Source organism: Cyrtonyx montezumae, unplaced genomic scaffold, assembly GCF_038088225.1.
Source record: "Cyrtonyx montezumae isolate F1298 unplaced genomic scaffold, pur_monq_1.0 scaffold_23, whole genome shotgun sequence".
Lineage (NCBI taxonomy): Eukaryota > Metazoa > Chordata > Aves > Galliformes > Odontophoridae > Cyrtonyx > Cyrtonyx montezumae.
In genome coordinates this window covers 8,934,989-8,948,177 of record NW_027071970.1, presented here as the reverse complement: position 1 = coordinate 8,948,177, position 13,189 = coordinate 8,934,989, and the positions used below count along the sequence as shown (strand labels likewise).

Below are 13,189 nucleotides of genomic sequence, written 5' to 3'. Positions count from 1 at the left end.
CCTCGGAGTGTTTAGTTAAAGGTAAACCACAGTCTTGTTCCTAGAAAACAGATGGTTTCCTCACAAATTTGCAGTTTTCATAAACTTAACGGCATTGTCAAATTGAAAGCTTCTCTTTTTTGACCTTTGGGACTGTCCTTCATATACCTATTGCTGTGGGTTAATGTCTTCAAAGGTGAAAAATTGCCTGGACAATAAACAAGCTATATGCTATCCTCACGTCGTGGGTACCATTTATTTGTGGGTCTTATAGCTGTCATTCTTTCCAGTCTTGCGTATGACTGACACAAACCAGAGCAGACAGCATTTTGAGTTTGCCATCTTCTGAAAGACAGTCCCAGCTTATATTTGACATGATATTTGTCTTTTTTAAACTATCTGCCTCCAGCAGTAATTGGATAAAGGTTTCTCTGTAATCTGTAGCAGAATTTAGCCAACAAAGGAGAGAGACTCTTTCAGAAGTGTCAGCAGCCCCTTTATAGCTGCAGAGTCCAAGGCAGCACATTGTCACACCCTTTATGGTGTGACAGGCAGCTCATGTTGTGGTAGCCACATTCCATTCCTGTAATTCTGCTGTACAGAGCTCATTGTGGGTTCGAGACCTTAATCTGAAATAAGTAAGAGAAAAGAAGGTCCAGAGGTTCTGCCTATGACTGATACTGGGAACTTCAATATTCACTGCAGTTAATTTGTTCATTACTTGGTGGAAAGGTACATTTGCTGCCCAGATCACAAAGTCACAGAGTGGCATAGGTAGTGATTCAAGAATGACTGGGGTTTTTTTGTTTGTTTGTTTTCTGTTTTTTATTTCCAGGCAGTAGTTTGCTCTGTCAGCTCAATAAAATGTGATTTGTTTCAGAGTGAATCTGTCCAAGTTGTTTGGAAAGGCAATGGCCTTTGTAACAAAGGGACACAAAAATACAATGCCAGAAAAAAGAGAGACAAAGTAGAAATCTCCAGAGAACTGTGCTTAGCCCCATCTTTAGCCATCTAGCTTCTTTATTTTAGTTTTAATCTGGAGAAAGAAGTTAGAAAAATGGAGAAAAGGAGAGAAGCAGCTGAATGCAGCTTGATAATGAAAGAAACTGCTGAAGTAGCATCAGAAGTCGCTTTATAATGCAAAACTTCTTGCCGATCTGCTATGCAAAAGGAAAAAAATAATCACTTAAAGGTGGTGGCTAAGCAGCCTTTCTCTTCATCATCTCTCACTTCTTCTGAAGCTAAAGATAAAAAGCCATTTCAGACAGAAAATATTTTCACAGTCAAAGAATAAATACAACAAGAGATGAGACACAGATTACTGCTCAGTGTCCTGCCTGGCAGTCTCTGTCAGAGACTTCTTGAAGTACTGTGGGCAGATGAGTGCTGGTCACTGTGATGTTTGGTGACCTTCTCAGAAGCACTGCAAAACCCTGGAGGAAACGGAGGGAGACTTTCATCTGTCTATACAAAATACGTAAACAAAAATCCCTTTTAAATTAAAAATAATTTGATTTCTAACACGATCCTGTTTTATTTATTACTCTTTTTTAATCTCCCTTCCACTTTTCCTCTATGATTCCATGGGGCAGTGCTTTTTGTTGTCCCCATTGTTCTTGTTTTCATCTTTTTTAAACCCTATGTGCGAAAAGATCAAAATAGTCTCATACAGTCTGCTTTGTATTATTCTAACAAGTTGGCTGTGCTGTTACTTCCATCTGACTGAGTTAGTCTGAGTGAAGTGGGACTGATGCTGCACACATAGCTCCAACATTATTTTTGTGAGGGGCATCTACTTAGCAAGTTAGACCTTACATCATTGTTGCAAACTAGGTTTGCAGCAATTGTCCCAGGGTTAGCCCAGAGTGTCGTGGGGAAGCATACACAATTGTCCCAGGGTTAGCCCAGAGTGTCGTGGGGAAGCATACACATATTCAATGTGAATAAGCTTCCCCACGACACTCTGGGCTAACCCTGGGACAATTGCTGCAAACCTAGTTTGCAACACATCATGAATTAGATGCTGAGATAGTGTTCCCCTCTCTCTTTCATCCCTGTACAGCACGGGCTGGGTAGTCTGTTGCCTTTCTTTCTAAAGAGCAGTCAGTGTTACTTCAAGAACAATGGCTATGTGAAGGCACAAAGTTGAAATGCATGCAGTAATACCATATCAGCTTTGCTCCTCCTATACTCACTCTCTGTTATGTCTTTATCGGAAATAAAGGAACAGAAGAAGGAGCATGTGTAAGGACATTAGCACTGCTTGTACTCGGTGAAGAGAGTAATGTTCTTCTCAGTGCAAGTCATAAAGACCTGCCACTGTTGCTGATGCATGTCTAGTACTAAATATTAACCTGTAGCAATTTTAAGGGCTGCTTCATAGCTGCAGCAGCCACTTCTTTAGGATGCTATATGTATTTGTTTAGCCATTTGTTTGTAGCATACCTGTGAAGGCATAGAGCAGCTTTACAAATACAGATGGAGATTGGATCTCAGCCCAGGACCATTTAGGAATTGCAGTTTTGCTGCTATTGTTATTGTATTTTTTCCCTGATGGTCACATTTGTTCTGTTACTGACAATGTTGGGTTTTAGATAATATTAAATCATACACCTTGACTAAATCTGGTAGGACTGAAGCTGAATATGTTACCAGGAACCTTTTATCAGCATGTGTGTGTGGTTTACTGTGTGTATAAATAAGAAGCTTGTTCAACTAACTCTGAAGGCTCATGCATTTGCCTTTGGGATCAACTCCATAGGAATGAACAGGATGGAGCCAGTTTCAGAAGGGGAGTGGCTGCTGCTCCAAACATAATTCAATTAGATTTCATTGACCAGCCCCCCAAAGACTTTTGCTTAGAGGAAGGTAGAGCTAAGGAAAGAAGAGTCATATCTGAAGCTACTTTATCAACTAACCCAGAGACAGGGTCTTCTCCAGGAACACTATTTCTCATTTGGCTCTGGAAATTGGTGTGTGCTCCAGGTGCATTGAGTCTTACTCTTGCTAACCAAAGCTTTCTGGGCTGCATTGTTTGCACCAGTGGAGGAAAATGGACAGGAAGAGTCAAACTGACTTTCTGAAATCATAGAGGAATACAGAAATAAGGTTAGATGTCAGCCAGGACTTCCTTGTACTTTTACCAAGGGTGTTGTGCTGTGCATGACATTCATTTTTTGCTATTTTGTTTAGACATTAATTCCTTTTAATTTCATTTATCAGAGAATTAAAAATCTGGTTAAGATAATACCCAAATTTCTGTCAGAGATAGACAGACATTGTCAGCTGCTGAAAGGGGAGGACTGATGCTACCAAGCATTGAGAGTCAGCCACTGGCCACTCCTGTTTTCATGCAATGGAGACAACAGCTAGACAGCAGGGTTGTGCTAGACATGAGCAGCTCAAATATGGGAGCTGACTGACCCAGTGTGTCCTAGTCGTTGTGCTCTAGGCAGAGATGATGCTGTTGTCAAGGAGTCAAGGCTGGAACTCCTGACATGTAGCCCTTGCTTGCCTGTTCTGTAGTTGTTTTCATGAGAAATATTTTCCTGATTCTTCTTCTCCCAGGGTGAAGCTGATGCAAAGGCAACGTAGAAAGCAACAGCAGCGAATCTAGGACAGGGTTATGAATCACTCTATTGTAGTATATATTGCATTATACATCTCTGCTGCATAGTATCTGTGGATTAGATTGAGTAGTCATTCTGAAACAGCCTACTGTGAACAAAGCCCTTATCTGATTACCATTCAAGTTAATGTGTAAAAATAGGGCATACCATTTGTGTTGTTACCATCAGACTTTTAAACCTTGGTCTGAGGGAGAAGCCTAGACAAGCTGCTGGGCCTTCTACTGTAGCTTGTAATACTGTTTTCAATCAACAGAGCCCAGCTACAGCGTAACCTTCTTAGTGAATGAGTCATAGAAATGCTCGTGTTATATTCTCTGAAGTTTCCTTTTGCAACCAAATATTTTACCAGAATGTGGGCAGCACTTAAAACCTGACAAAGGGTGCAAAGTGGGATTTATATGTCAAACTGGGAAGGATTAGGCTCCTGTATCTGTGATCACAAAGGACACCCATCTATTTCATGAGTGTGAGGAGATGAATGTTTCCAGTTGGCAATCTTCATTGGAATAAAATGGTCTTGAGAAGCAGGAATAAAAGGGAGCAGATGATGGTATATGTCCAGGTGGAGAGACACATTACTACCACTGCTGATATTTGTTGTGTGATGAAATGCATCTGATGGGAGCAAGAACAGGAGTGGAAGAAATCTGTTGGGTTTACTGTTAATTTCTGCAGACATACCAGCTCATTTAGTAATATAACAGCTCCCATTGCTAGCCACTTAATATATGATTAATGTACCACAGGATTCCCCCCGACATTTATGACACCTTTAGGAATAGATACGACAATGACTTTATCACATGGAGTCACTTCATACTATTTGCATCCCTCTTAATGATTTATATATTTGGGAGTGATTTTATCACTGGTACTCAGTAAAGTAATAAATGAGAAAACTCAATGGTCTGTAAATTACAACATTGATTAAAGATGTGATTACTGATATAACTCTTACATGGCTATGATAATACTTGCTTATATTTCAAGACAGTATTTACATGTTAATGATAAATCTACTGCAGTGTTTAGAAATACTTTACAGCTTTAACCAAAATGTAAACATTTACAAACAGATAATGTTTATTGCAGAAGGAATTAGTAGACTTCTGTTATTCTGCAGTGGCTGAAATCCACTCCAAGGTCAGCTTTGTTTTGAGGACTGAAAGGAGTGTGGTCTCCTGCTGAAAGTCAAAACTCACTGGGGTAGCCATGCTCATTTCAAATTCCACAGCACTGCGATCAGTGCGCAGCAGTGAGAGAATCAGCCACTACTTTCATCACTGGTATCCAGTTTTCAGGCACCTCCAGAGCCAAAGATGCATTTCTGTGTTCATCTGATCCCATTCTAAGAGGTTGCCATTAACATGCACAGTCTTTTTTGGGTTGTCTTTTTGTTGTTGTTGGTGGTGGGGTTTTTTGTTGGTTTTTTTTTGTTTGTTTTTTGAGCTTCAATGGTTAACCTTAGAGCCTGTTGCATTTCAGCAATTTTCTTCTTTCTCTCCCTCTCACCTTAGGTTTCTGATAGATGTGACTATGTTTACGTCAACGGCAAAGAAATGAAAGGCAAAGTGAATGTGCTCGTAAACTTCACGTATCAGTATCTGAGTGCTCCTCTGCAAATCACGGTCTGGGTCCCACGCCTGCCTCTTCAGATAGACATTTCAGACACAGAACTGAGCCAAATAAAGGGCTGGCGTGTCCCTGTGGTTTCCAACAAAAGGTGTGTTTGAGATGCTCAATTTATTGTGTATTTTTGTGAAATAATAGTTGATTTTACTCTCAGCATCTTTCCTTGTGGAACAGCAGCACTGGAATCTTTAGTTTTGCACTGGACATTGGCAGGTCTAATAAAGGTTTTAATGCCTATGGAATTTTAGATGTGTGTCTATCGTGCAGCAGTGTGCAAAGCTTTGTAATAGTAACTGCTTTTTAGACATACCAACTTAGATGAAGAGGTGTTGTTGTCCATTTGTATTGTTTTTTATCATGCTAAATAGCCCTGAATTAGCAATGAACTTAACACAACAGAAGGGAGGGTTAAGGGAATCCTCTCCACTAGCATTCTGGTGTTAATTTTCACTAATTTTCCTGAAAATGTTTCTTTACTCTTCATTTTGTTTTTTAATCAAAAAGACCCACCAGAGACAGTGATGATGAAGATGAAGATGAACGGAAAGGAAGAGGGTGCACTCTCCAATACCAGCATGCCATGGTGCGAGTCCTGACACAGTTTGTGGCTGAGGATTCTGGCCCTTGGGGTCAGCTGAGCTACCTGCTGGGCTCAGATTGGCAGTTTGACATTACAGACCTTGTAATGGATTTTATGAAACTGGAAGAACCTCACATTGCCAAGCTGCAGGAAGGGAGGATTTTAATTGGACGGGAAGTAGGAATGACAACAATGCAGGTACTGTGCTCTGGACTGACACATTCTACCATTCACTTAGAGAATATACGCATAGGCACAAAATCCAGTACAGTTTTCCTCTATCTTGAAGTAGGATAATTTCCTATTAAATTCCTTTGACCTTCTAGAATGTCACACAGAGCATTCATGAGGGGACATTCAACCAACCCAGTGACAGTCCAAGACATGCAGTCTAGCCAGGAATGGGAAGGCAGGCAGCCTTCACAGGCATTCAGAAAAGGCAGCAATTACAGGTTGTGAGAAGTCAGAGTCCTTGTCCCACATACAGGATACCACCAGTCAGCTGAAGAGCGTCACTCTGACTTTATAACACAAAGATTTTTAGAAGATGCCTATTTTCTTTGTGTCTAACCTCCCTTTGAAATGATTGGGTGATAAATCTTATGAGCTTTCCCATATTGAGATCCAAATTAACAGAAGAAATTTTTTGTCCAGTTCTTGCAGTGAAGTGATACAAATAACACAGTGAAGACAGTATAGTTCTCTGTATCACATGCAAAGCTCTCTGCTATAACCTCGGTACTGAATGTTTTTTGTCCACCTGTCATTTGAAATCAGACTGCCTCCCACTAGGTTCTGTGTTTAAGGCTTTGGAGACAAGAAGAACAATGACTTTATGAAATATTATTTTTAATTATCAGCCTTTCTCTAAGTTTATTCTTTTGTGTTTTTCTAAAGGTTTTGTCTCCTCTGTCTGACTCCATCTTGGCAGAGAAGACAGTGACTGTTCTAGATGACAAAGTGACCATAACAGACCTTGGAGTCCAACTGGTGGCTGGACTTTCACTCTTTCTTCAGCCAAGTGCAGCAAGCAGTCGGGCTATTGTGGCTACAACTGTTGCTCAAGAGCTGCTTCATACTCCTAAGCAGGTAGCGTGCACTCCAGCTTTTAATGTCGTTGCCTTTTGGAATGGAAAAGTGTTTTATCAACACAAAATAGACGTGATATTTTGGTCTCAAGGGTACAAGTAATCATGCAAATGTCTACAGCAATTGCCTTCCTCTAGAGTTACTCTAGAATTGCCTTCTCATTTCTTCTCTTCCAATATGGACTTAATCCATGATAACATTTCTGGCTATATTAAAGTTTGCATTATTTACATTTTCAGTACCCTTTCTTTAAGTAATGCAACATCTGTTATTTTTGCAACACAGACAGTCTCTGGACAGTGATCTCTGTTTACTGTATGAGCGTGCCCTTGTTTTCCGTGCCAGAGAGCACAGAGCTCTGTGTATCACAACGATTTGATATTTTGAAGAGCTATAAAGTAGAGGCAGAAGAAAGCCAAATACATTTCTTTTCCCTCCTGGATTCACAGCAGATTACCAGTCTCCTCTGTCCTTTTATTTTTCAAATGGATTTTGGGGGTTTCATTATTAGGGTGTCGATATACTGATCCTCAATTTAAGCCAGCAAATTTCCATCTCTTTAAAAGGAGGCTTTCAAGCAGTCCTCAGTTCCCATGTAGAAAAGGGGACAGAGGATTAACACCAGACCAAGGCAAACAGTTGTATTGGAACAGATTAAGAACGAGGGCCAGCAGCAGCAAAACATATTGTATCTATGTTCATTGCTCTTTCAGTCAGTCAATTTGAAGAGTGAGGCTGGACACCATGCAATTAACTCTGCCTACATCTACTCCTCTCAGAGAAACTGTATTTCATCTCAAGTCAACTTTAATGGCCCATTTTTGTGATTATTGCTACCTAATTTTCTGTAACATGAAAATAATTTAGATTGTTTTATAACTTAGTGACAGCAAAATGTCCAAACTAGGAGGACACACTGCCCATCTGCTCAATTTACTGCATCCTGTAGACATAAGAATCTTACCTAATTAACCCATTTATGCCCTTTCTCCAGGGCTTAGAAACCACTTCTCAAATGGTGTCTTCAGACAAAGACCGTAAAAGTAAAAGCTAAAGCACGCCTAACCCAATTGCATTAAGTAGACAGAACACCATTTCTATGGCAGCATCATTGGAAGAATCATGGCTTTGATTGCAGATAAAAGAGCTTGTGAATCTGGAAAGTTTGACAGATATATCATCAATTACTCAGATTTGTAGGCCTGTGTATGCAGAGATACTTATCACAACATATTAAGATGTATTAAGAGATGACATCATGAATGTTCAATATGACATCTCATATTATGTCATGGTAGTATGATATGATATGACATTCTACATCACATCAATTGCCAAGTTATGAAATAACAGAAAAAATGCTAACATGCAAAGCTGTTTTGTTTTGAAATACTTCTTCTCACTATCTGTGTCATAGAACAAAATTTTAGTGAAATATTTTATCAAAGCTGAATTTTCTTGTGTGAAACAATTTCTGTTTCCTCAAAGTGGCACATTTCTGATACAGAAATGACTGGGCATATTCCATTCTGGACACTGTCTTCTGCTTTGAGTAGTGCTGAGCAGCATGAGGATGCTGCTGTCCCTACTGCCTAAGCCTACAAAAGGGACGTGTACTGATGCAGCTGAGAAACAAAATAGCAGTTGGGATAGCTGAAGGTCTTCTTTTTCCCAGGAATTACTGTATATATCTCAATACTGTTATATGTCAATGGGTTCTTAGTTAAATATTTTCCTTAGCTCCACTTTTGTATCTACAATGGCCAAGACTCTAAATATATTAACAGAAATGTTTGGGAATTTGGTACTCTGGCAGGCACAATATTGTTCCTACCAGATTAAGCAGTACATCTCCATTATGCAATAGAAGTCATAAAGCATTTTACTGTTGTGATATTACAGGTTCTTCAATAGCACGGGAACGAATTCAGTATTTTATCTGTAACTTTCAGTGAACATAATGACTTGATTATTTCCTTGGTCATAATGACCACATAATATCTGCACAAGTAACACAAAACAACCAAAGCACAAGTAGTCTTGAAAAAAGTTTGGTTTTCCCAAATATTTAGCAATTCAAAGAATATAAGCCATCTTTTTTCCCCTTCCTTTTAATCTCAGATGCCTGAAGTTATATATCTATATATATATATATCTCTATCTATCGTTGGGCAACTAATTACCTGAGGTCACCTTGTAGGCTGCTAAGCCCATGCCTCCTTTTCTTGAAATCAATGCTAGCTCTTTAATGCTGAAAGTGGATCTAAAAATAAGTGGAGATTACCCAAATTTTAAGTATTAGGTTGAAATATTTTCTGAAAATTTGGAAACTGTAGCTGTGCACAGACTATTTTTAGTGGCCGTCTGCTCAGGTAGGAAAGCTGTTCCATTTGGCTTACAGACTTGTTCAAATAAACACTGCTGCCTTAAAGCTTTCTTCAAAATGTAAATAAAAGAAAATCTTCAGTGTCTAAGTGTTTTCAGATCTGAATGAGTTTCAAGGACTCCTCCATTTCAGCTAGCTCTTCAGGGGAAACTCAGTCATATCACAGCTTTTTTGTCACTGTAGGGTATGGCATGTGATCTAATGACCTCAAATGGGAGTGGATAAAATGAAAGAAAGAAAAAAGAAAGCCCAAAATAAATAGCTGTTTGTATTAAAATGTCTCTCAGTGCTACTAGAAAACTGAAGACATTTTCTAAGAATAAAAAAGAGCAATGTTAGCACCTTCTAAAGGCCAAGCTCTTCTCCTTCACGTGTACGTCTCATGTTGACATCTGTGACAAGACCCAGCACTATGAGGTCATCTGTAACCCCAGGGAGTATCCTGCAAGATGTCAGCTTTCCTCCTGATAGGAGGTGAGGGTGTTCAGCACCACCTGAGCCAGGATGACAAGCTGGAGTTGCTTACACATCCCTGTCCTTTGGATTGACAAAATACTGTCTTTTTTTAGCTTACGTCCTTCATGAAAACTGGTTCTGGGAGTTCACTGACATCTCACAGTTAGGTAATGGATACGGAGGGTATTTTTGTGGTGTGGATTCATTACTTTGTTCTTGCAGTGTAAATTACTTTTAAATTGTGTTTCTATATTCTTTAAACTGACAGAGCAATGCATGCAATGGCACCTTGTATGATAAAGGGATTAAGCAGCATGGAAAAGAGTAATGATGTGTTGTTAGATAAGAATCTGAATTCTTCCCTTGCAAATACAAGCAAATTCCCACTGGAAAGGAATGTCACATTAGCAGATTGGACAAAAAGGAGAGAAAGAAATACAGAGAAGAGGAATGTGTGGTTTGAATTCAGATCTGAGTGTTGGCTGCTTTTCATTTCCACATCATTACGATCAAGCCCAATTTTTACTACATGAGCCACAGGCTTAAGAATAAATGCACATGTAATACTTTGATGTTCCTTCTGATAAGATTGCTTGGGAAACCCATTTCAGCATTCAAGTCCCAGATGAAACTATCAAAGATGAACTAATAGAGGCAGTTGAGACCAGTGTACCTTGTCCTTTATTTGAGGGGGGGCTATTTTCTGCAGAGCTATTCTTCTGTCCTTTTTTTTCTTTTGCTGTCCTGCCTAACTCCAAGACTATTGCAGCTGGCACCAGAAGTTCGGGACTTGTTCACAACTACTTGTGTTTTGGTGATTGAAGACCATTAAAAGAATTCTGATCATGGAATGAGCTAAAATATATTGATAAATCTTCTCATGCATGGTTCTAAGCATCATCATTCTCTAAAATGCAATTGGTCCTACATGTCTTATTTCCCTAATTTTTGCTTGAAGAGTACAATATATCATGTCCTGCTGTCAAGCTAACTCCAGCTTTTTTCAGCAAATACTGAAGGACACTTTGTAATCACAATCTTTCATGCTGAAAAGTTTCTGTGATAAGATAGCAGGCTTTCAAAGGATATTTGAGGCTTTAGATGGCAAAATATCATAAGTATGGATCCTAGATTTTCACAAAGAATTTGTACAGGACCCACAGCTCTCTGTCTTATGTGCTCTCTGCTGAGTTTCCCAGCCAGCTCTGCTTCCTGCATTCAGGTTGCCTTCTGGAGTGTGAACCTGGTTGTTTTTACTAGGTGGAACAGACACAGCCAGCAAACAGTGGTGTTTTGGGTTGACTCACACAGGGGGAGTTGAAGCATTCCATATCAGGCAATACATAGCACAGTTATCCAAGAAGATTTATCAAGTGGCATCTTTGGACTGGTAAACAGCAACATAATACAGGGCTAGAAAAGGTGGTGGAACTGCAGCAGATGAAGAAAAACTATCACACTTACTGATCTGCTGTGTAGTTATACCTGGAATGGAGGAGAATGGCAAAAGTACATGAGAAAATATAGATGAAATATATCCTGATTGATAAAAGATTTGTATGAGTTTAGGAAGATCATGGTATTTATAAGGGGGGATGTGAAAAGTAGTTTTTTCATCCCTTCTGGTTTGGATTGTGGTGTCATTAATGTGATCTAATATGCAGTATCTTGACTCACTTCACATCATCACAGCTACCATATAAATCATCCTGCTCTCTAAGAGGGACTGTCACTAATGTGTAGTTGTGGTTCATTTGTTCATAAAGCACAGCTGAGTGTGTGTGTGTGCATTAGTGAAAAGTGGAGGGAAGAAAGACTGGAGAGAGAATCCCTCAGACTATTTGTTTATGCTTAGTAATTAATGAATGCAAGTATTTGTCACTTCAGTCTTGAGGGCATCAGATGGAGGGCATTAGCTTTGCAGGTAAGAAGGCTCCGATCCATCTTCATCTGCTGATAGTAATTGGAGGACCCTGTCAGAGATTCGGAGGGGATTTATTGATGCAGTACATAGGATTTGCAGAAACAGCTCTTTGAAGGACATGGTACTAAATCATTTCTTTTTTCTTTTCCTTTTTTAGCTTTTCAGAATTTATAATCATTTGGGAAATTCACTTCCTTCCCTTGCCTTCAGCTTGCCTTTAACAACATCAATGAGAGGAAATGATCTTTTGCCAAATGGAATATTGGGGCTGATGCAATGTATTTTGGCAGGATTTGAGATTCTCTCTCTCTTTCTCTCTTCCCCCCCCCCCCCTTCCCTTTTAATTAACACCATCCATAGCATAAGCACAACAATTGTGCTGTGCCATGAAGAAATTCATTCTTCGTATGAAAAGAATGGTCCTTTGGAAACAAAAAATCTCAGTACTGGATAAAAATAACACCTAAGATATTGTATACTGCTGCTATCTGTAGTAAATCATGTATGTCTGGAAATCTCATCTCATCTTTTTCTTTCTCTACCTCTGCTTCATAAAATCGGGCATGAAGACTAATAAAGAACAAAATAGAAGTTTTAATTTTGATTGCAAATTTCTAGCCATTTGGACCAAAATTTTCCATGCTAGCTACCTCCTCCTTTTTGTGGGCAAAGGAAGGAAATAGCGGTGTTGAATTACTAGTGGAGATGCATCTTTTTCTCTCTGCACATACCCTTAGAAATTTTTATTATTATTATTTTCCCATGGCTGAATTTGTTCTGCTACAGATTTCTAAGATGTATGTTTAAGCTACGCCATCTAGCTCTATGCTTCAGCCTTTTCAGCCATTTTTGGTTTGTTTCTCTAATGAAAGATCAGCTGTTTAAATTTCCATATGCATTTTACCCTTTCCAGCTCCTGAGCTGCTCTGGCTCTGTTACAGCTGTTTGAAGCACATGTGAATCAACAAGAACTTTGCCTTCATTCTTGTTGTGCCACAACTTATTTTCCTTCTTTCAGTCCCTCAGGAACTTGCTGATAGCACTTTGGAAATCATATATTCACTATAGTCCAACCTTCTGAGTAGCTAAATTCCCCTTGCTGCTTTCACTGAAAAGCTTTAAATTTAACTAGAAGGGTAGCAATTCCCTTTGCTTATAACCATAGCATAACAAATTGTAACCAATTGGAAACCATATTGGGTTGTAAATTTGTATTATGCCTGGATGGTAACAGGGTGGCAATGCTTTTCCCCAGTGGTGATTTTCAGCCCAGTTGTTCTGATGTACCCAAGTGTAAAGTTATTAGGGCCATCTGCAGTTTGAGTCTGGTGAAGAAAAGAACTTGGTTTTTGTGTGAAGCTTGCACTCCAGCAATCTGTCTGCATGTCTGCTGGCTGAACAGGCAAGACATAGGGCAAATGAAAAAATAAAGAAATCTCCTGCAAAGAAAGCTACTGAGACATGGAGAACTAAATATCTATATCATCTGGATTGGATTCAAATGGCAAAGAGCT

General features: G+C 39.3%; 1 protein-coding gene across 1 annotated transcript in view; it reads left to right on the top strand.

Moving 5' to 3' along the window:
* The window catches only part of LOC136050294 (transmembrane protein 132C-like), a 48,477-nt gene that overhangs the window by 31,525 nt on the left and 3,763 nt on the right, over nucleotides 1-13,189 (top strand). The window contains exons 3-5 of the mRNA XM_065739103.1: nucleotides 5,126-5,331; nucleotides 5,745-6,018; nucleotides 6,718-6,909. Of these exons, the coding sequence (XP_065595175.1) occupies nucleotides 5,126-5,331; nucleotides 5,745-6,018; nucleotides 6,718-6,909 (672 nt within the window). The remainder of the gene's footprint in view (nucleotides 1-5,125; nucleotides 5,332-5,744; nucleotides 6,019-6,717; nucleotides 6,910-13,189) is intronic.